Here is a 22,406-nt window from a genome sequence, read left to right on the forward strand (position 1 = left end):
GCAGGTGTCTTTGTGCTATCTAGTAATTCCTAAAAGCTTGAATGTTCCACAGAACCTAACAATTGAGCAGATATTTCTCTTTTCCTTAGTGTATTGCTGCATGCTGAACCTGTTCATGCATTTATACCAAAGGTGTACTGCAAGGATGGCATCATTAGCTTTGGCTTCAGTGCTCATGCATATTGCTCACTTATGTGAGCTCACTTATGTATAGCAATATAGAAATTAATAGGAAATATCAAGCAAATTTTACTTCAACTTCAGTGTCTAGAACAACAGAAAATGCTGCTGAAAATAAAAAAAGATATAAAACCACAGTATAATTAAGTCCAATCGTGCCTGTAATGTAGGGTCATCCTGCCTGAAAAGAGAGTAGACATTCTAGTATGTTGTTTTGTGTTTACTTTGCATAGGTGTTCTTTTCCTTGCATGCATCTGCAGCCACCATTTATTTATGAAATTAATTATTTGATCTCATGGTATGCAGCAGCAGAGAAATACTGTGTGGGATTGTAATTAATTTTTTCACATGGGAGACAAAATAACATCCACACTATTAACTGCTGAAACTTCCTCCCTGTTCTTTCCAGTAAAATGTGAGCAAAGATATGAAAACCCAATCTCTTTCAGTTCCTTAAACCCAGGGATTGCTCTCTATGGCTTGAACAGGGTGGAAATTGAAGAGAGAATTAATTCATTTACAGACTTCTTTGTCAATCTGTTTAACATAGATTAGTACTGAAGACTATCAGTATAGCAGAGATCTGTAGAGGTACAAATCCTGTAAGAGAGATTAAAAAATGTTCAAAAAAACTGCGTAGCTACTGAAACAGAATAGTGGGAATACAACTGAAAACTTTTGTTATGAAATCTGAATGATTATGTTTCCAGTTTCAGCAGTCTGCTTCCACATCTGCAGCTACTAGGCAGTCATTAGCAAGTGATAAAGAATATATGAATTCGCTGCTGGTATTGAGCCAAAATAGAAACGTTTGTGTTCTTGAACTGCCTGTAGATTTACAAAATTTTACGCTTTTTTTCTTACCCTAATACCCAAAATGTATTTAATGTCACAAAATGTGATGTTTTAGAGCTCACAGAGGAGAAGAGCTGCCAACAAATGAAGATATATGTACTTTTTAATTACACCACTAATGCAGAGTCCCAGCAAGCTTTTGACAGGAAGAAGCTGAATTTGGTACCTTGGGTGGATTGTGCTTCACTTCAGGGAGATTGTTTAAAGTTGCCATAGATTTGATTATCAAAGGATCATGGTCACAATTTATTCTGCATATTGGCTGTCATATGTATGGTAGATTCCAATTTGTTAAAAATAAGACAGAGAACTTCGTACCTTTTAGTGCAAGTCATAAAAAACCAGCACAATGTGGAAGAATGCAGCCAGTCTTAAAAATGTATTTCATATTTTCTTTTGTTTTGATTAGTGCCTTTCATAATTTAAGATACTTGGAATGTAAATTGCCATAATAGAAGTATGCTTATAAGTAAGTGTTTTATGAACACTAATTGACAGAAGTTGGTTTTATTCATGCAAATTCTGTATAGCATTTGCATTCATCAGATCAGAAGTTAGCAAGTTACAGAAACTGTGAAGCATAACTATTCAAACAAGCATAGAATTCTCTGTTAGATTTGTTTTACTGTAACATGGTCAGCTGAAAAAAATATACTGCTTTCTAAAGCTTGATTTTGGGTGTTTTTCTTTCAGTGTGCTTACTGTACAGATTCCATTCTGTAGTTTGGGTATTTGACTGACCAAGATTTGAATTGATTGCTTTAGGGAAGATGATATATATTCTTAAGAAGGTATTGGACCTATTGTTCCTACAAAGGTGCAGGTTTTCCATCACTGGGATTTCCCCAAGCTGAGTCAACCCTGTGGGAGGAAGAATCTGGATTTCCCAAGCAGAGAACAGAGATCAGCTCTTGCTTCATAGTCATCATCAAGTGGTGTCTTCCAGTAGCCTAAAATGGGATGAAGGAGGTGGGCATCTCTTTGGTAGTTGGTAGTCAGGAGCCTTCAAAGGAGGCAACCAGCATGAACAAGTGGAACAGCTATCACAGCCTCCCACCTCGCAGCTACCCATGTAACTCACCACTCACCTTTGGAAGGAGAGACAGGGAAACAGCTATGCACATGCTAAAAGCAGGAAAAGACTATACAACTTCTCCAAGTTATTTTACTCTTCTGTAAGTGAATTTAAGCTGGGTGTATTAACTTTAACTATGGAAAGTTATCTCTAATGAGGTCAGGTATCTGTCTGCAAATAGTACAGTTCAATTTTTCTTGCTCCTTGGTCAAGCACTCTTTAAAACCCACTGAAACCAGGAGGTAGACCTGGTGGGTTTGAGTAGACTGGATGGGCTGAGTGATCCATGCTGTTTGCAGATGCGTAGAAGATATGTATGTGCTGATACCTAGAAGAGAAATATTTTTCCATGTTCTCTGGAGCATGATTATTTGGAACTGTTGCAAAATACTAATGCTCCCTTCTCAGCCTTTGAATCAGTCTGGTGTTTAATTAGCAACAATGACAACAAGATTAAAAAATAACATCCAAATTATATAGTAGAGGTTTGTTTCTGGATAGTCTGTTTTACTCTTTTTCAGTGATTTGCAAATTGAACTTGTTTCCTGTGTTTAAGCAGATCCCAAACTGGATCCTAAAGTTTGCTGCAGTGAAATAACCTTATAATGCTTCATGATAATTTTTAACTTGCACAGGAGGGACTAAGTGCTGCACACTCCATGAAGACCTGCCAAGTGTTGTATATTCAGTGTGATAATTTCCTGTCTGGCACTCCCGTCATTCATGGCTGCAAGTTGGCTTATGAATTTGAATGTGATGTAGGAAGAGGACAGGCACTTGCCTGCAGTTTCACCTGTTAGGACAGTGTTGGGAGAGAACAGCTGAACAAAAAAGCAGCAGAGCAGCTGTACAAATGGAGATCTACTGTAACCTCCCATCTTCTTTTCTAAAAAATCAGGCCAAGCCATCCCCTGCAGTTACCCAACAACTTCTGTTTATTCTATCCTTGTCACCAGGATCTCCACCATAATCTTTTGTTTAACTTCAATGATCTGTAGCACTTACTGTGATCCCTCAAAATGCTTCTTCTCTGCTGTGCCTTTCATCCAGCATCTCTGGCAGCTCAGGGGGGTTGCAGCTCCTAGAAATCTCCAGTGTCTTCATTAGTGGGAGCGTTACGGACTGTCCTTCAGTTCAGGTTCTGCAACCCCACCTCGCTGCTCATGGAAGCCTGTCCCAACCTGATCTGCCAAGTGTTGTTTTTCTTCATGACACACTCTCACCATTGTGCTCACGCCAAGGGGATTTTACTCTAAAGCAAATATACCTGTTTATGTGCAAGTTGTTTACTATTGTGACATTCAGTCAGTAAATATTTTCTGGAACATAGCACAGCTGCCAAAACACACAGCACACAGCCTTGCCAACCATGCCCGTTCTGTACCCAGTGCTGGGTCTGTGGCTCAGGCTAGCTGAATGAGTGCACTGCTCTCTGAGGGGGCTGGAGCAAAGCAGAACCTCACACTAGATGCATTATTATGTATGTTTTCCTTTTGCTGAACTACCCCACATGCCACTGATGGCATGTTAGCCACAATGGTTCTGAGGAGCTTCAGGGTCCCTTTTAGTTTAATTTCCCCTAGTAACCAGTGCCATGCACTCCTCTCCTGTGGGGTGTTGTGTGTATGCACGTACCCTTAGTAGCTTCTGAACCTCTTGTCCAACTTCAAGAAGCCTGCCAATTTGCTATTGAAAAAAGGAGCAGTTTAATGAGTGTCTTGGGAACAGGTAAGCAGCAGAAGACCTGAAGTCAGCTGTGGGATTCACATCCTGGGAGGAAGTGAGGCTTCTTTGGTTTGCTGCTTGTAGAACCTCTTAATCTAACTTTAGCACTTCTCAGGGAAGAACTGTTCTCCAGATGCCAGAAAAGATGATTAAAGAGGACTCTGAAATGTTTGCTTTGAACTCTTTAGAAATCATTATGAGGATCTGATAAGAGGGTTAAGCGAACAACAGTTATTGACTTGAGTCCAGATTGCTGAAGGACTCCATACACCTAGCAGGAGGAGATGCTGAGGCCAGGTGCATGCCCAAGCAGTTACTCCTCTTTACAGTCCCATTCTAGGAATGCAAAGTCCGAAGACCAGACTCACCTACATGTTTCTGATGTGATTATATAAAAATTAGAGTGTTTTCCTAGCATTGTTTATGCCAAGGGCTCTCGCATGCTTGATTTTAGCATACTGCTTGATTCCCAGGAGAGTTTTCTCTCAAGCAGGTGCTGTTCTGGAGGCTAGGAAGCATTCTTGATCCTTCCCAGGGAAATCTTTATAATTTTTGCTGTAATTATTTACCAGGAGGAATATGTCTGTGCAGCTCAGCATTACAGTGTGCAGCTCAGAGATACCTGGATTCCCATTTCCTCTACCAGGGCTTCTTCTGTCTTATCCAACAAGTATGTACATGGTCCTTTAAATGGATAAAATACAGAGGCAGTGCTGGAAGCAGAGACCAGTCTGCAGAGACACCTTTCCCAACAGACAGATTTAGATGATTAGATGGGCTTGAAGATGGGCTATTATATATCCCTGACTCCTCAACTGTCTCCTGAACTGCCTGTGGCACTGTTCTTGTTGGACTAAGCAGCAACTCATTGAGACTCTTTCAGCACTTTGTGTTCAGGTGCAATTTCCATTGAAGTCCCTTTTACAGAGCAGGGAGCAAAAGCCAGAAAGTTGGGTGTGTGTTAAAATGTATTGACTTCACAGGGAAGAAATCTCTCTGAAACTCCAACAAATGCTTTTGGTCATGCACAAAGAAGTCACACTTACATGGAGAAGGGTCCTTTAGACAAAATTTTAAGGCATTTCGGGCTCCAGCAGTTTTGAGGAATCAGCTGAGTACTTTGCAGGTCACCCAGATATGCTTCGGCCTTTTTTACTGCTGTCTCCTGTGTGGACTTTATTTTACATCCAGCCATTTGTGCCAAGTGGGACACAGCTGAGGTGAGTTTATTTTCCATCCCCCTGATTTTTCCAATACCTTCTTGTGGTCTCCTACTTAAAGCTAGAGAGGTTCTGATGAAAAAGAAATGCAAAAGCGATGACTGTCTATCTTTGCCCCATGTGTTTTTTGTGTTTCTGTTATCTGGGTGACTCTGTTTTGTCTGGTCTGTATCTGTGATACTGTCTATTTATATCCAGCTCTGTTTCCTGTCCACACTCACCAGCACCACTGTAACTCCTGGTTTGTGCAGCGGTCTGAAAGTACAAATGTACACACAGGCCAGAAGCTGTCAACATCTCCTGGTTTTTAGCTGGAACAACTAGGACAAAGGCTTAGTGTGGATGAGCTTCCTTCACCAGTGAGAGCTGGAGATGGAGAGAAGCACATTCCCTTGTGCTACAGCTTTGAATAGAAGGAGCCACGGGTCTTTCTTGGGGTCAGTTTCAGCTTCACAACCAGAGTAGAGAGTCTCCTTCCCATCTCCAGCCCTATGGAAGGAGATTTTCATGGTCCCAAGAACCATGCCAGCCAGCTGGCTGGTGGTCCCAGGAGAGAAGCTCTGCACCAGGCTGGCTGTCTCCTCAGCACAAAGCTGTTGGCTCTTCATTCCTCAGGGCTGTAGTGGCTTTAGCATGAGCAGTGACACTCCAGCCTCTAAATCTCTGCAGCGTGTGGCCCTGGCACCTTGCAGCCTAGACCATATCCACAGCTAGACACAGTGTTTCACTTGGTGTTCTCACTGGAGGTGGCAGCAGCACAAATTGCCTTCTCCAGAGAAACCCTCAACACTCTCTGGTGGTGCCCCAAGCCCCACTTCTTCCCATTTTTACCAGTGCAGTCCTCATTTTGCTAAGTGGAAATGTATGCTTAACAAAAGCTTGTACAGTGGTACTCATCGGACCCACCTAGAGCAAGAAAAACTTCACCTTTTTTTTTCAAAAATGAGGTCTCAGTATCCTAAAAATACCTTTCAAATGCAACTGCAGGATCTGCATAATTGAAACTTTTTCTCTAATCTCATTACCTCCCTCAGGCAGTTCCTGACAAGTGGAGATTATAAATGAGAGTTTGTAGTAAACATAGCTGGAAAAAAGGTATCTTTAATGTTTTCACAATGTATTCAAAGCAGTCTGGGCATGAGCACAGAGAACTCATTTCTATTTCACCTGAAATGCCATTATGTTTATTAAATTAGAGTGGCATTAATCCTAGAACATACCCAAATCTTTTTGTGATTTTGCATTTGTCATAACTGAAAGCTCTCAGTAAATGTTTCTCTACACCTCTAAATAACATTGCCTGTCATGTAATATTTATCTCAGATTTTGCTCAGTGACTGTATCAGAGCTGAAAATGAGCTATCACAGAAAATAAAATGGGACTGAAATAACAGTCCTTTGTATTAAATTTAACATTTGGCTTCTGTCCCAGAGTTTTCCACATCCATATTAGAATCAGATGGTAGCGTAAGATGAAAAGATCTCCTGGATGGGTTTTATTCTGATCCTTATTAAAGGACTGATAACAGGCTGAAGGCAAGGTACTTGTTGTAGTAAAAAAGCCTGCCTAATATGAAAGGCTGGATGGACAAGCTGACATGTATTATTGTTAGGCCTTCCTGCTTGATCACATTTCAGTATCATAAAATCATTCTGCTAGTGGACATGGCATAGAAAAACTCCAGCATGAGAGCAAAAAGCCCAGGCTGGCAGGTATCACTGCTGTGGGCACACGCTTAGTAGCTGACCATAAGCCAAGGAAAGGGTTTATATTGAAAAGTATTGTTGGTGACAGCACAGTGTAGGTATATTTATTTTATTCTCAGTATTTGCATTCATGAAAGACACTGCCTTGTCCTGACTTACCTGTGAAACTGGTATCATGTGTGATGTGACTGCATAGGGCAGCCCCACTGGTATTACTCAGCCTTCTTCAGAAGTTGTGCATCCTCTGCCCTATCCACAAACCAGCACTTGTCCCAGATTCCTTTGGCAGTCTGGAGACAGAAAGATCAAAGGGACCTAAATAGTTTTCAGAAAGCAATTTTCTCTTTACTCAAAGCAGCTTTGTATAGTTCTTATGTATTATTTGGCTGAAATTGTACAAACGTTTTCAGGCTCTGGGTGTTCTATGCAAAAACAATTACTTTTGATTAAATGAAGGAATGGTGCTTTCTGGTGTTTCTGTTCTGCTGTAGTGGAGACTGTGAGCATGATATTGGAGCTATAAATTAGATTTTGCAAAGCAGCATTTCTGTAGGGAGTCTGCTGCTTCAGACCAACAGACTATCATCAGCATTTTTCAAGGGGATATTTTGCCTGTGTTTTGTCGCAGTACTTTCAGCAACAGAAGTAGAGCAGCAATTGCAGACTGCATTGGCTCTTCATTTCAGCTTTTGATCACAAAGGCTATCGAAGAACAAATATGCCTTGTAGGTATTTTATGCTGCTTTTCTAATTGCACCTTTTTAAAGGCTGGTGGTTTGAACTTACAGGCAGAGAATCGTTTCACTGGCACTGGCTGTTTACAGCATTAACATCAACATCTGAGCTTATGTCCAGTGCTCCTTTTACAATCAGTGGAGAGAAATGTGCGTGTTTAGAGGAGTAATTAAGCTGATTATTTTAGACATCTTTTTTTTCCAGTGAGACAGTTTGTATTTTAGAAGAGCCTATTTCTCTTCTTAGCAATAATTAATCCTAGCATATTTAGTTCAGGGGGTGTTATCTGTAGTTAGGTGAGCTGGATCCCATGCATCATGTTTTTGAATAGCACTGCATTCTCACAGGCTACTAGCACTGTTTGTATGAATACTTTGAGGGTTTTTTTTAAATTATCAGATTATCCTAGGGAACACATAAAGAGACCATTTGTGTGCGTAAGAAATACTTGGTTCAGTCCCTACAAGATTTTTACTGCTGATAATTACGGCTACCTTAATGCTTCCTGTGAAAGCTGTTTTCGTAGTTGTATTGATCCTGTCCTCCTCAGGTACCAGTTCAATGTTAAACATCTTTTTGGATGAAGAGGGCATTCTGTTGGGTACTTGGACAATGCTAGTGGACTTAATGTCAGGCAAAAATGTCAGAGAAAAAATGGGACCTCCTTGCACTCTCCTGAAAACATCTTCAAGGAGCTCAGATGAATGGAGCTGTGGCACATACATGCCTGTTTTCAGGAGTGTTACAAGAACTGGGCTGAGGGATAAGGAAGCATAATTTGTCTTGGTGAACAGTGTTGATGCCCTGTTCATTTGGGTTCACCTGAACCATGCTTATGGAGTAATTCAAACAGAGGAAAAGCCCTCAAGGCTGGTCTCCTCAAAATGAGTTTGCTGTATACGACAGGGCACAAAGGGTAAGCAACATTTTAGGAGACAGAAGAATTTCCTGGGAACAACCCTCAGAAAAAAAAAAATAGACTAGTACCTAGTAACTAAAGAATCAAAGTTATTTCTGAAGTGTATGAATGGAGTCACAGAATAGGAGTAATAAATAGGAGTATTTGTCATTTGTCACTATACCATACTGGTGCAAGCACATTGATTTTCAGAGGATGATGGCTGCTGGAAACGGGTTCCCTGAAAACCTTTCTTGTTCGTTACCCTGAAATCTGTAATTACTTTTGGAAGTCTTTGCTTTGGTGTACAGTCCTGATGTCTGAATTACTGACCTCCAAAACCACAAGGCTCCCTAGTATGGTCCACTGAGCATTAGTTTTCCTCTGGTTAATCTTCTGGTTGATTATGTAATTATTTTTTCTAGGGAAATACATATTCTGTTTCTTTGTTTCATTAATTTTTTCACCTCAGCTTTGCTTATGTTTATTCCCTCCTTTGTCAAGGTCTCACATTAATATTTGCAGCATTGCCTAGTGACACCCACATGCTTTTTCTTTCTCTTTTTTGTTTTTCTCTTTTACAGATTTAGCTGAAATTGCACCATGCATTTTGAAGATATCACCAACAGATCAGCAGTTGAACAAGCTGGCGAGGAGGCTGGGACCTGAATGGGAGCATGTGGTTCTGTGCTTGGGTTTGTCCCATACTGACATCTATCGATGTAAAGTCAATCACCCTCACAACCTGCAGTCACAGATCGTAGCTGCATTTGTCCTTTGGAAACAGCGTTTGGGGAAAAAAGCAACGATCCAAAGTCTGCACGCCAGTCTGATGGCAGAGGAAGTGGATCCTTCTGTGATACAGTACATGTTTGAGTGAAGCCATGCTATTTGTTCAGAGCTTCCATGTACTTCGGTAAATTAAGTAAAGAGTATGGAAATGTATGTTGAAGATTGGACGCCTCAAACTGGAAAAAAATGGGATTGGGAACTGTGATTTTATTAAGCTTAAACATTCCAGTTTTCTGTGACATCTTGTGACTTGTAATTCTTTTCATGCCAGATTAATTTTTAGCAGGCATTAAAAAATGGATCACTCTTTCCTGTTCTCTTTTGTGCTATTCCAGTGGGGATATAGGGTGACAAAGTTCTTGCAAGCAGGCGGGCCTGCAGTGAGTTCAGCAAGGTTTTAGATTTCACTAAAGGAGGAAGACTTGGTTTAACTAACTTTCTGGACTATGTAGGAACCTTTTTACTGCTGTTTCATGCTAGTTCCCTGATATCCCAGCAAGAAATGAGACTAATCACCGTTACTAATTTAAAAATTTTACAACAGTTATTGCAGGTGGCTAATTTCACATTTATACATGTTTCAGCACATACAGTTTCTTGCTAGGATAGCTGGCTGCCACCTTGGTCTGCCTTTGAAAAAGACCCTAAGTGGAAGTAGCAGGAACGTATGTGCCATTATTATTTAATGGGTGTAGGTTTCTGCAGACAGGCCCTGTGTGCATATGCCATGTCACAGGTGGGGATTCTCAGGGAAGGCACACAGTAGAAAAGTGACCAGAAGTAGGCAAAACCAAGCAAACTGAGCAAGAAGTGGCCTAAAAAAGGAGACAACCCCTAAGTTGTCAGTGTTTGTCCCTGCTAATTAACTGAGAGACAGTCTGCTGCCTGCTGAGTCTTTGAACTGTGCTCTGTATCCGGGCAATCTTGTTTCATGGTGTGGTCAAGCATCCATAGGCACTGCACGCCCAACAGGGTAGTGAATTTTGCACGTCCTTTCTGGTCAATATTAACTTCCCACTGCTCTCCCTCCAGCTTCCCTCCAGCCACCCACCAGGCTCATTTGCTTTCTATCAGCTTTTCTGCACTTAGTGGGGGCAGCTTTGACACTGCTGTCCTCAGTTCTTTGCCAGTGCAATTGTACCACCAATGAAGATAAGATTTTATGCAGAAGAACAGTAAAGCTTGTGCTCTTCTCCTCCTTTCCTTCTGTCATGGAGGTTGTATTCCTGCTGGAAAAAAATACTCAGGTTTTTGCTGACTAGGCAAGTGGGGCTCAGCCTGCATGGTGCCCAAAAGCAATGGAAGTGGCCAGCTGCTCTCTGAGGCCTAATGATAAAAGGCAGAATACATTTTAATTCTCCCTGAGCAGTTTGCTGTACAGTAAATGAAGAACAGAGTTTCAATGCTGAGTTTCTAGGTCTATTTATGAACAAGTTACTTTAGACTGTTTCATCTACGGAGTCATTGCCAAAGAACTTCCCATCCCACAAAATTTGCTCTGTTTAATTTAACAGTTTAACAGCCTTGTCTGAAGTCTTTATTGGGACAAGAATGAACTTTACTGCTTTTTATTTTTTAAAATTTGTTATTTTTATGCCCAAATTTTGAAAGAAATGGGAAATTAGAAAAGACAAAGAGATTTTAAAGAAGTCCTATATGCCTTGGTTTACAGAAGCATGGAAACAGAAAACATATGCTGGCAGGATCTGGCTACTGCAGGTTCTGAAGCAATATGGTAATACTTTGTTTTTAATCTTCTATATACAGTTCTGACCTTCAGTAAATTGTGATACTGTTATAACTCATTCAGATCTTAACTAATCATATTCAGATCTTAACTATTCATATCCTACTTCCAGAGTTTAACTCTATCAACAAATTCCAGATGAACAAGGTAAATCAATTAAGGGTTTGGGATTTATTTATTTTTTCTGTTTCACGATGCTTTAATGCCAACATGTTCTTTTTTAGGTGGAAACCATCCCAGAGCAGGTGTACAGACATTTGGCAAATTCATATGAGCACAGCCCAGCATAGGGAGGGGGATGAGGACTCTGAAGCAATTCTGACAGTGAGATTGGCAGGAGCACGGTTTGCGTACTACAGAAGAAGGCAAAGCAGTTTCCCTGGCAGCAGTTTGGAGGGAAAAAAGCTAGAGATGGTTGACAGGAGAAACTATTGCAAATGTGATTTAGAGGAAGAAGTTGACTCCCAGCGTCATAAATACAAGTACCTTATCTTGTTCTGAACCAACACAGACCAAATCTAAACACAGATTGGTCTTCAAGGCAGTTCATTGCCAGTTAACCGAGAATGAGCGCAGTGCTCCAGGGAGGAAACCAGGCTGGGTGGTAAAACAATGTAATGGGCACACTCACAGGACCCTGGTACCTTCTTCTCTGGGTGAACTTTGCATTTCATGTTCTTCATTTCATGAAATCATAGAATTGCTTGGGTTGAAAAGGACCTCCAAGATCATCTAGATCCAACACCCCTGCCATGGGCACCTTTCAGTACATCAGTTTGCTCAAAGCCCCATCCAACCTGGCCTTGCATACTTCCAGAATGGAATGAGCCATCCAAACATGTCTGGGCAATCTGTTCCAGTGCCTCATCACCTTCACAGTTTCTCCCTAATATTTAATCTAAACCTACCCTCCTTCAGTTTGAAGCCACTCCTCCATGTCCTATCACTACATGCCCTTGTAGAAAGTCCCTCTCCTGCTTTCTTTTAGGCCCCTTTTAGGTACTGGAAGGTGCTATAAGGTCTCCCCATAGCCTTCTCTTCTCCAGGCTGAACAGCCCCAACTGTCATAGCCTTTCCTCATAGGAGAGATGCTCCAGCCCTCTAGTCCTGTTGATGGACCTTCTCTGGACTCACTCCAGCACTCCTGTATCCTTCCTGTGTCAGGATTCCAGAACTGCTAGCAGCACTCCAGGTGGGGTCCTATGGGAGTGGAGAAGAGATAGAGAATCACCTCCCTGGACTCGCTGGCCATGCTTCTTTTGATGCAGCCCATGATATGGTTGGCCAGTGTCAGGTTATCCATAACTAATATACTTAGAGTCTTTTTAATGGTTAAGAAAACAACTTTCAGTAGATATGAAGTTTCATGCCAAGTAAGACTTCCTTTCAAGCCAGGTATGCTTCTGAGTATCACTGGAAACCTGATGGGTGAGTATCATATCAGGTAATTTCTCTACCTTCTTTAGGTGGGCTAAATTCTACAACCCTTGTACCTGGTACTGAAATTACAGGAGCCACAGCTAGACAAGGATTATAAAACCTGGCCTCTTGTGTTGTAGATCAAAGCATATAATTCATAATTTATAGTTGCTTTCACATTTCCAAGGCCTAAATGAATCCTGTAATACTTGAGTTGCAAATATTGAAGGGAGAGGTTTACTTCTTTTATGAGATTTTTTCCATTGCTGTTATTTTTAAATTCATGGAAATGTTCCTATTAGACTCTTCATTTTTATTAAACTTGTTTTTGCACTACACAAATGCAGGGATACATTTAACTGACAGTAGTATTCCTTTAACCCAGTGGATTTTTCCATCCACTTAAAAATATTTTTCTTCGGTATGTAATGCTGTATTTTGCACAAGGATGCAATTAAGACAATTTAATTCTTCAGATGTATAGCAAGGCCTCTTATTCTCTCTTAGAACACTCAAAAGATCTTAAAATGTTTATTCTTTTCTGCTAATTTAGGAGCAAATGTTATTTATTTAAATCTTGTAGACAAGCCTGTGACTTGAGTGTTGTTCAGGACTGAGGCAACTCAGTGAGTTTCCCCATCTCTCCCTTTGCTTGAAACTCCCTTGTGCCAAAGTTTGGGTGGTAACAGGGGACTTGCACAGAGGCTCCTCTCCTCTCTGCCCAGTGTTCTCCCAGGACTGGTGCAGGGGGCAGGGTGACTTCCAGGGGAGCCCCAGTTCCACCGCTTGCGGTGGGGTGCACGGCCACTTCTGGCTTTGGGCTGCTGCATGAGTTTGGCAAAAGTGAGCCAGCAGAAACTTCTCTCTGATGTGTTTAGGTTTCTTAACCAATGTAGAAAAATCCTCACTAGTGAAACTATTATTATTGGTATCTGCTTATTTGTGGCAGAGTTTAGGAGCTCCAAGATAGGAAAGCATAAAGGTGGCCACTGCTGGACCTTCCACTGAAACAGATGGTGTAACTTCCAGTCCTTGGAAGAAGTCATCAATTATTTTCTTCCTCAGTCGCCAGAGGAGACCCTGGCATCCCATTTAACTCTCCTAAGTGGTAAATAAGCTCTATAAAAGCTGTTTTGTTCTCTGCAAATACAGGTGGACCCTTAGCATGGCAATAGGCAAGGCCTAAGAGCACTACTTGCCTTCATAAGCTGTATGAATGATCACAAAGGAAGGATCTTTACAGGGTAAAATCATGTCAGACTGTCAGCATTTAAGAGTGGCTGAAGTGTAAAATGAAAATGCAGTCATCTGTGAGCCATTCCTCCCGGATATAGTGGGGGAAATTTCCATCTGAAGTCGTATTTTATGACAGACATTGATCTATGGAAAAAAACATTTTGCAAAAGTCTGGAAAAATAAACAATGTCAAATTATATTCAAAGAAAATAAAAGGCATGCTCATCTTATGCTAAATGTGGTCACGCTGCCAATTTTGTTTCTTATTGGAAATGAAAACATTCTCTGAGAACTAATCTGTTTATAAGCTTCCATATTCTCCATAGACATAGACCAATGTCAAGATGTAGTAGAAGTAGAGCTAAAAGGACAGTGCATAAAACCTTTGTCTACAGTAAATAAAACCTTTGTTTAGAGTGAATATTCAAAAGCTTTGTCCAAATTTCACTAAATGAAAAATATTTTAACTTTCAAGGTGTCTTACTGTCTCCTAAGATCTAAAGATCTAAAAATAAATCCAGCAATTTGGCTTTTTCTCCCCCCTGAATGCAGTGCCTTTTTAAAATTGATTACCTGGGAAAAATGAACATTTGCCAGAAAAAAAAATAAGCAGATTAAAAAGTTAGTGTGTGTTTTAGCAGAATTCTGAACCTAGCATTTTGGTTGTGAAAAAAGATTAATTGCAATTTCCCTTTGAAACCGGTGGGTAGAGCTGATGATGGTGCAGGAATATTCCTGTGTCTTCTGCAGGAGGAGGCTGCATTAAAACATCTGTATGTGTTACAGGTACCATTTTGGATACTGATGTCTGGTCCAAGCCCCAACAGCAAAGAGACAAAAAGTCTCTTATTAACTTCAGTGTGCTCTGGATTAGGCCTTCTTTAATTGGAACCTGCTGAAGCATGGTATTTTTACTTCCTCCTTTTGAAAAGACATTCTGGATTTGGGGTGATTAAAAGGAAAGGGATTTTTGTGGATGTAGTAAGCATTCTAGGCTATGGGGTCCTCTTTTCACTGCCACGAGTGCTACTTTGCACTATTCACTTGAAAGTAAGCTCATGAAAAAGGAAAAAATCCAGAAGAGTGGAGCCATTCAGCAAAGGATATTGGTAAGTCTCCAAAACCAGGATAATTTTGAATTTTGGAATGAGAATAATCCCATAAAACCTGAGATTTTGTGGCTCAGGAGATCATTAATACATTCATAGTTTTCCACCTTGAGTTTGAGGTTGCAAGCCACTGTTGACCCAAAAGAAGCACAATGTAATAGAAGTCAGTGGGTTTTCTTTCTTCTTTCTTTACAACTTTCTCATCTGACTCACACAGAACCAGCCCTTTCTATCAGACTTAGGAAAGGGCAGGCGGGATCAAATGAGCCAAGTACTTCAACTGGCCTCAGGCCATGAGAGGGACAAACCCATTAGACCCTGGGGCAGGGTAGGTACTGTGCTTTGCTATGGCTGCTGAGATTTGTGCAGAGAGGCCACTGGGTTCTCAGGATGACAGCCAGACTTTCACCATACCAACAGCAAGCTCATTCACATGGAGAGGATGCACAGAGACCTCCTTAATAGCTCCTTGCAGCAGATACTCACTGGCTGGCGAGTTATTTCTCTCTCTTGTGAGGGCTGTCCTGAGCTATGTGTGCCTGGGCATAACATTTAACTGCCCAAGGTCCTGTTTCTGCATGACAGAGTCACCTCCATGAACAGGCTCAGGGCAGGTTAAGACAACACCTTAGCTGGGAGCACTGCTCAAGCGCAGCTCCCATCAGCAGTGTTCCTGGTTGAAGATGTATTTCCAGAGGCAGGCTTAATTTTTGGTTAACAATATCTCGCTTTTTCTTCAATTCAGAATTGGTCCAGCACTTCTTCTCTGGTTTGGGTTCTGTGCTGGTAGAGGGAATTTTTCCCTGCAGTTGGGATACTTGCACTTGGTCATTTGGCAGCTTTAAGTAAGCCTGCCCCATGTCATGCAGCTCAGGTGTGGGCCTCAAGTATTAGCCCTTCTGACTTAGAAAATGTGCATTCTACTGCCTGTGACTTCTGCATGTCACTGTTCACTAATGATTTCAATCATTTTATTGTTATTTATTATACTTGCCTGTCTTTGCACCACTAATTTTGGATTAGCTTGGAGAGAACCATTCGGTTATCCTTGCAAGCTAGATTGGGGTGTTTTTGCATGCACACTGAACACCATTCTCTAGGAAGCAGGCACACAGAGACTCTTACACTCCTTCGACGTTTATTTTGATTTTTTAGTGATACTTTATCAGGAGAAAGTGAACTCCAGGAAGGGGCTGGGAGTGTTTCCAGCTGGTTAAGACCAGTCAGGATGGACCAACAACCACATTTGCCTTCATGGTACTTTAACAGGAATAGTGCTGGGGACTCATGGCACAGTCACTGCCCTTGAAAGCCCAACAGGCACACAGCAGTCCTGTAACCAAAAAGGATATAATGACATACTAGCAGGAAAATATAGCATTTAATTTAATTATCTAGAGCAGGCACACTTCGGTGAAACTGCCTTTTATGATGTACTTTTATGGACATATTTGATAGGCTTTATTTAAATAAGAAAGCAATTGTGTAACTAGAGCATGTGAAGGCTTCTGATAAGGATCCATCTTTCAGGTTATTAAACAAACTGCATAGCAAGTGCTCAATTATTCTTCGAAATGTTTAAGCAACACCTTTTGTTCAGATTCCCATCTAGAATTACCTCCCAGCAAGTTGCCTCCCAGTAATTTCCAAGAAGCAGCATGCGAGCAGCACACACCCTGTTCTGGATAATAAAGACTTCTGAGAAAAATCTCAGGATTAATAAACAAGCCACGAAGAGACCTGGGAAACCAAACCTTCTGAAGGAATTTTACTTGCCTCTCGCTGGGCTCTCTGTGGCATTGGGTCTGATGTCTGCATGTGAAATGGGCCCCAATAATTACATATTCCTGCTCTCCATTGCTGGTCCTGACTTTGTGACATTTGAGAAACTACTTCAGACTGCATCTTGTAGAATGATGCAGACTTTTGGTGAGCAAAGTTCGATGAAGGCGTAGTGAGCCCGAGATTGTGCACACTCAGGGTTGCTGTCGAAGCAAGCAGCCATTGCACAGCAAGCAGGGGGAGCCCCAAAAACCTCTGCAGAGCAGAGAGAGCTCTGGAGAGCATGGGTGTGCTTCTCAGTCATGGTACAAAGCATGTCAGCTTGGGCCTTGAAGAGGCAACAAGAGGTTTACCTCCTTGTGATACACTTAGGTATTCTCATCCACCACCAAATATGTGGGTCCTGCAGAACTCTGAAAAAAAGAAATCCACTGAACCCCTGAAACTAGTTGTCTAAAGCAAGAGCGAGATAATCTCAGCAGGCAAGAGTAATAACAAAGATCTGGAGAAAATCACGCTGGACATGAAGTCCTGAGTCTGGCTGACCAGTTGGCTGTGAATTTGAGGTCTGTGATTTCTCAGTTTCAGCTGCAGACTGGGCTCCCTGTGACAGGTTGTTGGTTTCCCTGCTTCCATGTCAGCTTGGGCCTCTGGTGAGTCAGCTGTTGTGCATCTGGTAAAGCCAGGGAATAGCAAGCAGGTCAGAGAGGGACGTGTGTGCGTAAGCATGTAGAGGACAGGAATAAAGGGGTCAAGAGAGGAGGGAATATGCTTCAGAGCTCCCAGAGGGCTCTTTCCCAGTGCTGCCCCAGGTCCCTGCCTGCTGGTGCCCTGTCCTTAGACACCAGCATATGTAGATACAAAAATGCTGCTAGCAAGGATTTTCTTGCTATTTTCTAAGCCCGTTAGAGACTTTTCTCTCTCACAGAAGAGGTAGCAGAGTTCTGTAAACAACCAAACACCTGCAGCCTTGAAAAGTCTTGTTTATAGTACAGTAGAAAAATATTTTGACAATGGATATTTTAGGATTTTAGCCAATCATCCCAAGGGATGGCTGACCCTTTGTCCAATTAGACTATGAAGAAAAAAGTCTATAAAAGAGTTTGTAAAATAATTAAATAAATCAATCTTGCTGCACAATTCCTACCTGCTGGATCTTCTCTCCTCCCTGTGGCTGTGGGACATGGTGATATACCCTAGGGTTGCGGTAATAAGCATATGCCACAGACAGTAGGATTTTTCTTTCCCTTTTTTCTCTTCCTAGGCAGGCACTACCAACACATCAGATTTCATCATGAAATCCAGCTGACAGGATGGCTCTGGGTTTAACATGCTTTCCTAGAAGGGACATTGCTCACAGGGCACCCAGCTGCGATTTCCAAAAGCTAATCCCACATGGTGTGCATCCCAGCAAGGTGACAAGCCACGAGTGACTGAAGTAGAGCCATCACCCGAGAGAAGCACCAGCAGGCACCTGGCCAAACACAGCAGACATCAAATGCTTCTGACCACAGCTGTCACTCACCCAGGAGTGGCCAAGGGGTGCACGGCCAACACTGCCCCCCTCCACAGGGCTCGGGAGTGCTCTGCCAGTGTCAGGACATGCGCCATGTAGGGCTGGATGAGGAGTCTTGGCTATCCCATCCAAGTCCTCCTGATGGCTTTCAGGCCATTGGTTGGGGACAGGTTTAAATGCCCAAGCTATTTGGTCCAGTTCTGGTGGACCAAAGGGTGTCAAGGCTCCATTGGCTTGAGAAACCTGCTTCCTGGTCTGAGGCTGTGAGGGGTTTGCCCAGCTCTGGGACGGGCCTGTGTGTCAAAGCACAGCCTTGCTTCAAGACATCAGCAACCAAAATAGCTGGCTCCTTGGGAACCAAATTAACTCAACAGACGTATCAGCTGCTTCAAAACCTCTCTCAACTGTCCCATCTTAGAAATGCAGGTTGTTCTCTGAAGTTTTACAAAATCATAGAATCGTGGAATTGTTTAAGTTGAAGAGAACTCTAAAGGCCACCTAGTCCAGCCCATTGCAATGAACAGGGAAACAACTTGACCAGCTTGGTCAGAGACCTGTCCAACCTGGCCTTGAATGGATTGGGGCATCTACCACCTCCCTGGGCAACCTGTTCCAAACCTGGAAGAGAGCAAGGGGGGAGTGCTGGGCCCAGTAGAGAGGCCTGTGTTCCTGCTCATTCCTCTTGGTGCCTCTTTGCTATATGCCCAAGCTGGCCCTGATGCATGCCCATGGCCTCTATCACTGTGCCTCCCCCACCATGGACAGCGTGGGCTTGTGTAGACCCTCAGGGTGAGCCACAGTGGCTCATACTTCTGACGAGCCCAGCAGAAATCCAGCAACAGTTGCGTTTAAGCCATGTATGCAGTGGTGAATGCCACTTCCCCTGGCAGACATTTCTCAAATAATGCCATTGTGTTCCCCTTCATGAGCATGTTGGTGAACACTTATGTTTTTTAAGGGCTATTACAGCAACAAAGTAGGAGTGCTGCACAATAGCAAGCCAGAAGTGCAGCTGATCAGAAGAGGCAACTGCAGGGTTGCCACATTCACTGCTGTGACCTCTCCTGGGATCATAAGCTTGGTAGGAGAAAGAGGAAAAGAAGAATGACACCATTTGACAGTGGCTGTAACTAACATGGTGGGAAAAATACAGACCTAATGTATAAGAGATGATCATATGGCATAACAGAATTGCTCATCTGTTAAGCATTACTAAATGCTTACTATACTAAGCATTGCTGATCTCCAGGAAATGTACCTAGGTGAAGCTGAAGATTTTAAAATCCAGAACTGATGGCATAAATCAAACTCTCTTTAGGCTCCTGCAATAAGAGGAGAAAAGGAAATTGCTTTTCAGCCCAGAAACCATGCTCCTGGTAACTGATAAACTGGCTGTGACTCTCCACAGAAGGCATGATGAATAGTGAGAAAGCAAATATCAGAACTATAACAAGCCTCCAAAATGACACAGGGAATGACAGCAGCTGTTGCTGGAGAGATTTGGGGCCACAGGAGATCCCTGTGGGAGAGTTGGCAGTGGGTGGAGGGGTAACTGCACCCCCTATGTAAGGGACCGGAGAGTACCCAGTTTGGAACTGGAACTTATTATCCAGGGGCTTTCTTGTGTCACTGTAGCTGCTTAACCATGGAGCCAGAAAAGATACATGAGGAAATGTGAAGATACCGACACATTTGCACTGTTCCAGCCAAAAGATGAGCTGAGGCCTTACTGAGGTCATGAATGAGGAGGATGTGAGCCTGAAGAAAAGAAACCCTACAAGATGGAGACCTGACATCATCCCTGCTGACTTTCACTAGCTAATGATCAGGCATGTCTCGTACATTTCTCCTATGGACAGCAGAATGAAGATGGGCACTACTGGCAAGCAGTTCAGCCCACCTGTCAGGTAGAAGTGGGTGACATCTTCTAGAAGGATCTCTTTTCCACTGACTGTTGAAGGAGTATGGATGACTAGCTTTGGCCAAATGTTTAATGTTAGAAATCCAAAGGATTCATCTAACTTTAGACATCTCCCATAGTGGCACCTACATCAGAGCCGATTCCTATCACGTACTTTTATAGTCAAGAGAGAGAAGGCGGCTTTTGGGTGCAATTCACCTACCTTTTCTCATGCTTTTTTTCTAGGATGAGATGAATTCACACCCCAGTGACTATAATTGATGCCCAGATCAGCTGTAGGTGTGTACATTAATTGAGATGGATCCCATCCCTTGTGTCAAATCAATCTGCTCCCGAAGTCCCAATTTTTGAGACAAGGTGTTTTCAGCTCCTGATGCTTCTGGCTGCCAATGCTGATGGCTGCTGCAGTAATGCTGCCATCTCACCAACTGTGGACGTCCTGACAAGGTGAATTTCAGGGAGGCCTTTCTGAGGGTAATAAAGGGTTCATGTATCTAGTAAAAGGAAATTGAAACTTGGTAGACAAGCTTCCTTGGAAAAATACCTACTCTGTTTGTCTAAACAGTTCATGCACAGCAAGAGGGATTCTGGAACAAAATGCAGCCTTGTAATCGAGTTCTAGTCCCAGCTGTGTAAAAACACAGAGTGGATCCCTGCTACAAAAATAGATCTTTTGGAGGAAACCAGCAAAGACGAGGGTGCCCAACAAAGGTGATAAATTGCCCAGCAGTAGATCGTATATGTTACCTTGAGCAAGATACTTGACTGTTTGCTGTGCAGCACTCCCGAGCAAATATGTTCCATTTTGTGCCTTGTGAGAGGTTCAGTGTCTTGGCTTTCCCCCCCTAGCCTCCCCATACCCTTTGTTGCTAGAATTTTAAAAGTTTGAATTTGGAATAGGCTGGCTTTTCCTCATCTCTGTATGTCTTATCTCCGTGCCATTTAAAGTCGTGACACATAATAGAGAAACAGCTGTGCAGGAAACTTCAGGCATCTGTTTAATATTAATTGCATGTATTCCTAAAAAGTCATAGCATGTTTTTAAAATTTCACTGCACATCTGGTGCGTCACTGCTCAGTTTTTTTTTTTTAATAGGTTTTATCTGTGAGTCACCGAGAACTATCAGCCACGAGCTGGCCAGATACTGGGGAGATGCACAGGCAAGTAAAATGTAAGAGTTGTTTCTAAATGGCTTCAGAAAAAAACACAGCTCTGAACAAAATGACAAAGTAACACTGACTGTTAGCTGCCCATCAGCAGACACCAAGCTATAGGGAATCTAGGTTTAGGGAAGGGCATTCTATTAATAAACACTGTATGGTTTAAAAGATATATCTTCCACGTGAATCCTGCCCCAAACTGTAGGCTAGGATTTCTTTTTCAGCTAGAGGACAATGAGTTCTCCTGCAGTTACTCAAAAACCCACAACTTTTCCCCTTCTGCTATACCCCTTCACTTTTACCCCGACCTACTTGCATTTAGCCATAAATGGCTTCTCCTGCTGACTCAGCAAGACTTGCATAAAGAAAAGTGGTCTCTAAAGGATCAGGTGAAAGGTGTGTTTTTCAGCTGGATAGAGTTCTGCAAAGCCTCCTCTTCTAGGAGGCCCTCCCACTGCTCAACACTGTACTAGAATGGAGGACCATGGAATCGCAGCCCCCACTGCCACCCCAGACCCTGAGGAAGGCATGGCAGCTGGTCCTGCTGGCATCCATGAGCTCCTGAAAATTACACAGTCTTTGAGAAGCCTTTTAAGAATGAATGAATGAATGCATGCATGCTGGATAAAAGACTTTTGCACATTTTCTGTATGTCCACCCCCTAGGAGGCAAGGACCCCAGAAAGTGCCACTTTGAATGACTCCTCCTTTATCTTTTTTTTTTTTCAAGAGTTCCTCTTGCATGTTCCTCATGACAGGGTGTTTGTCACTGTCAGCTGTTTGAAATACTTGCTGAGTGGTGACAACCAGTAATTAAGTCAATAACAAATGATGATTTGAGATGTTTATTAAGGCCTCTAAAAAAAGCACTAGAAGGCATAGATTTGGAAAAACACAGCTTTGCCAATGTGACAGAGCAGGTGCACCCCACAGTGAGCTCAATTTAGAGAAATACAGCAATAGGTCTACAGTGTGTGCATGCCTGTGGTTCCCATCAGTGGATGAGAAGACCCGTGGGAGCTGGGGCAAGGGAAGTGGGAGAGGGAAGCCATGGGCATGGCTCCCATCCCGAGGGACATGTTGCAGCAGGCAACTGCACCCACGCATAAGAGGGTGTTTATGGGAGAAGTGTTCTTCGGTCCCACGCTTTGGAGGTAGAGAGCAAAACCTAAAGAGTAGAGGCACATTCCTGTTCTCTACTCAGCAGGGTTACAGCATCATCCCTTTGAAAGAGTTTCTGTAAAATGAACATTTCATTTCATACCTTCCCTCAGCTCTTTTTTCTTTTCCTTGTTTTGGGCTACACTTCAGGGTTCATTCTTGTGTTT

The 22,406-nt window shown here is 42.5% G+C and overlaps 1 protein-coding gene across 3 annotated transcripts in view; it reads left to right on the forward strand.

Annotated features, from left to right (window-relative positions):
* The window catches only part of CRADD (CASP2 and RIPK1 domain containing adaptor with death domain), a 76,992-nt gene extending 67,495 nt beyond the window's left edge, over positions 1–9,497 (forward strand). For all 3 annotated transcript variants that reach the window (XM_039571288.1, XM_010410821.3, XM_019292702.3), the window contains exon 3: positions 8,981–9,497. In XM_039571288.1, the coding sequence (XP_039427222.1) occupies positions 8,981–9,276 (296 nt within the window). In that variant the 3' untranslated portion in view covers positions 9,277–9,497. The remainder of the gene's footprint in view (positions 1–8,980) is intronic.
* Positions 9,498–22,406: the final 12,909 nt, after the last annotated feature.

This window comes from Corvus cornix, chromosome 1A (genome assembly GCF_000738735.6).
Source record: "Corvus cornix cornix isolate S_Up_H32 chromosome 1A, ASM73873v5, whole genome shotgun sequence".
Lineage (NCBI taxonomy): Eukaryota > Metazoa > Chordata > Aves > Passeriformes > Corvidae > Corvus > Corvus cornix.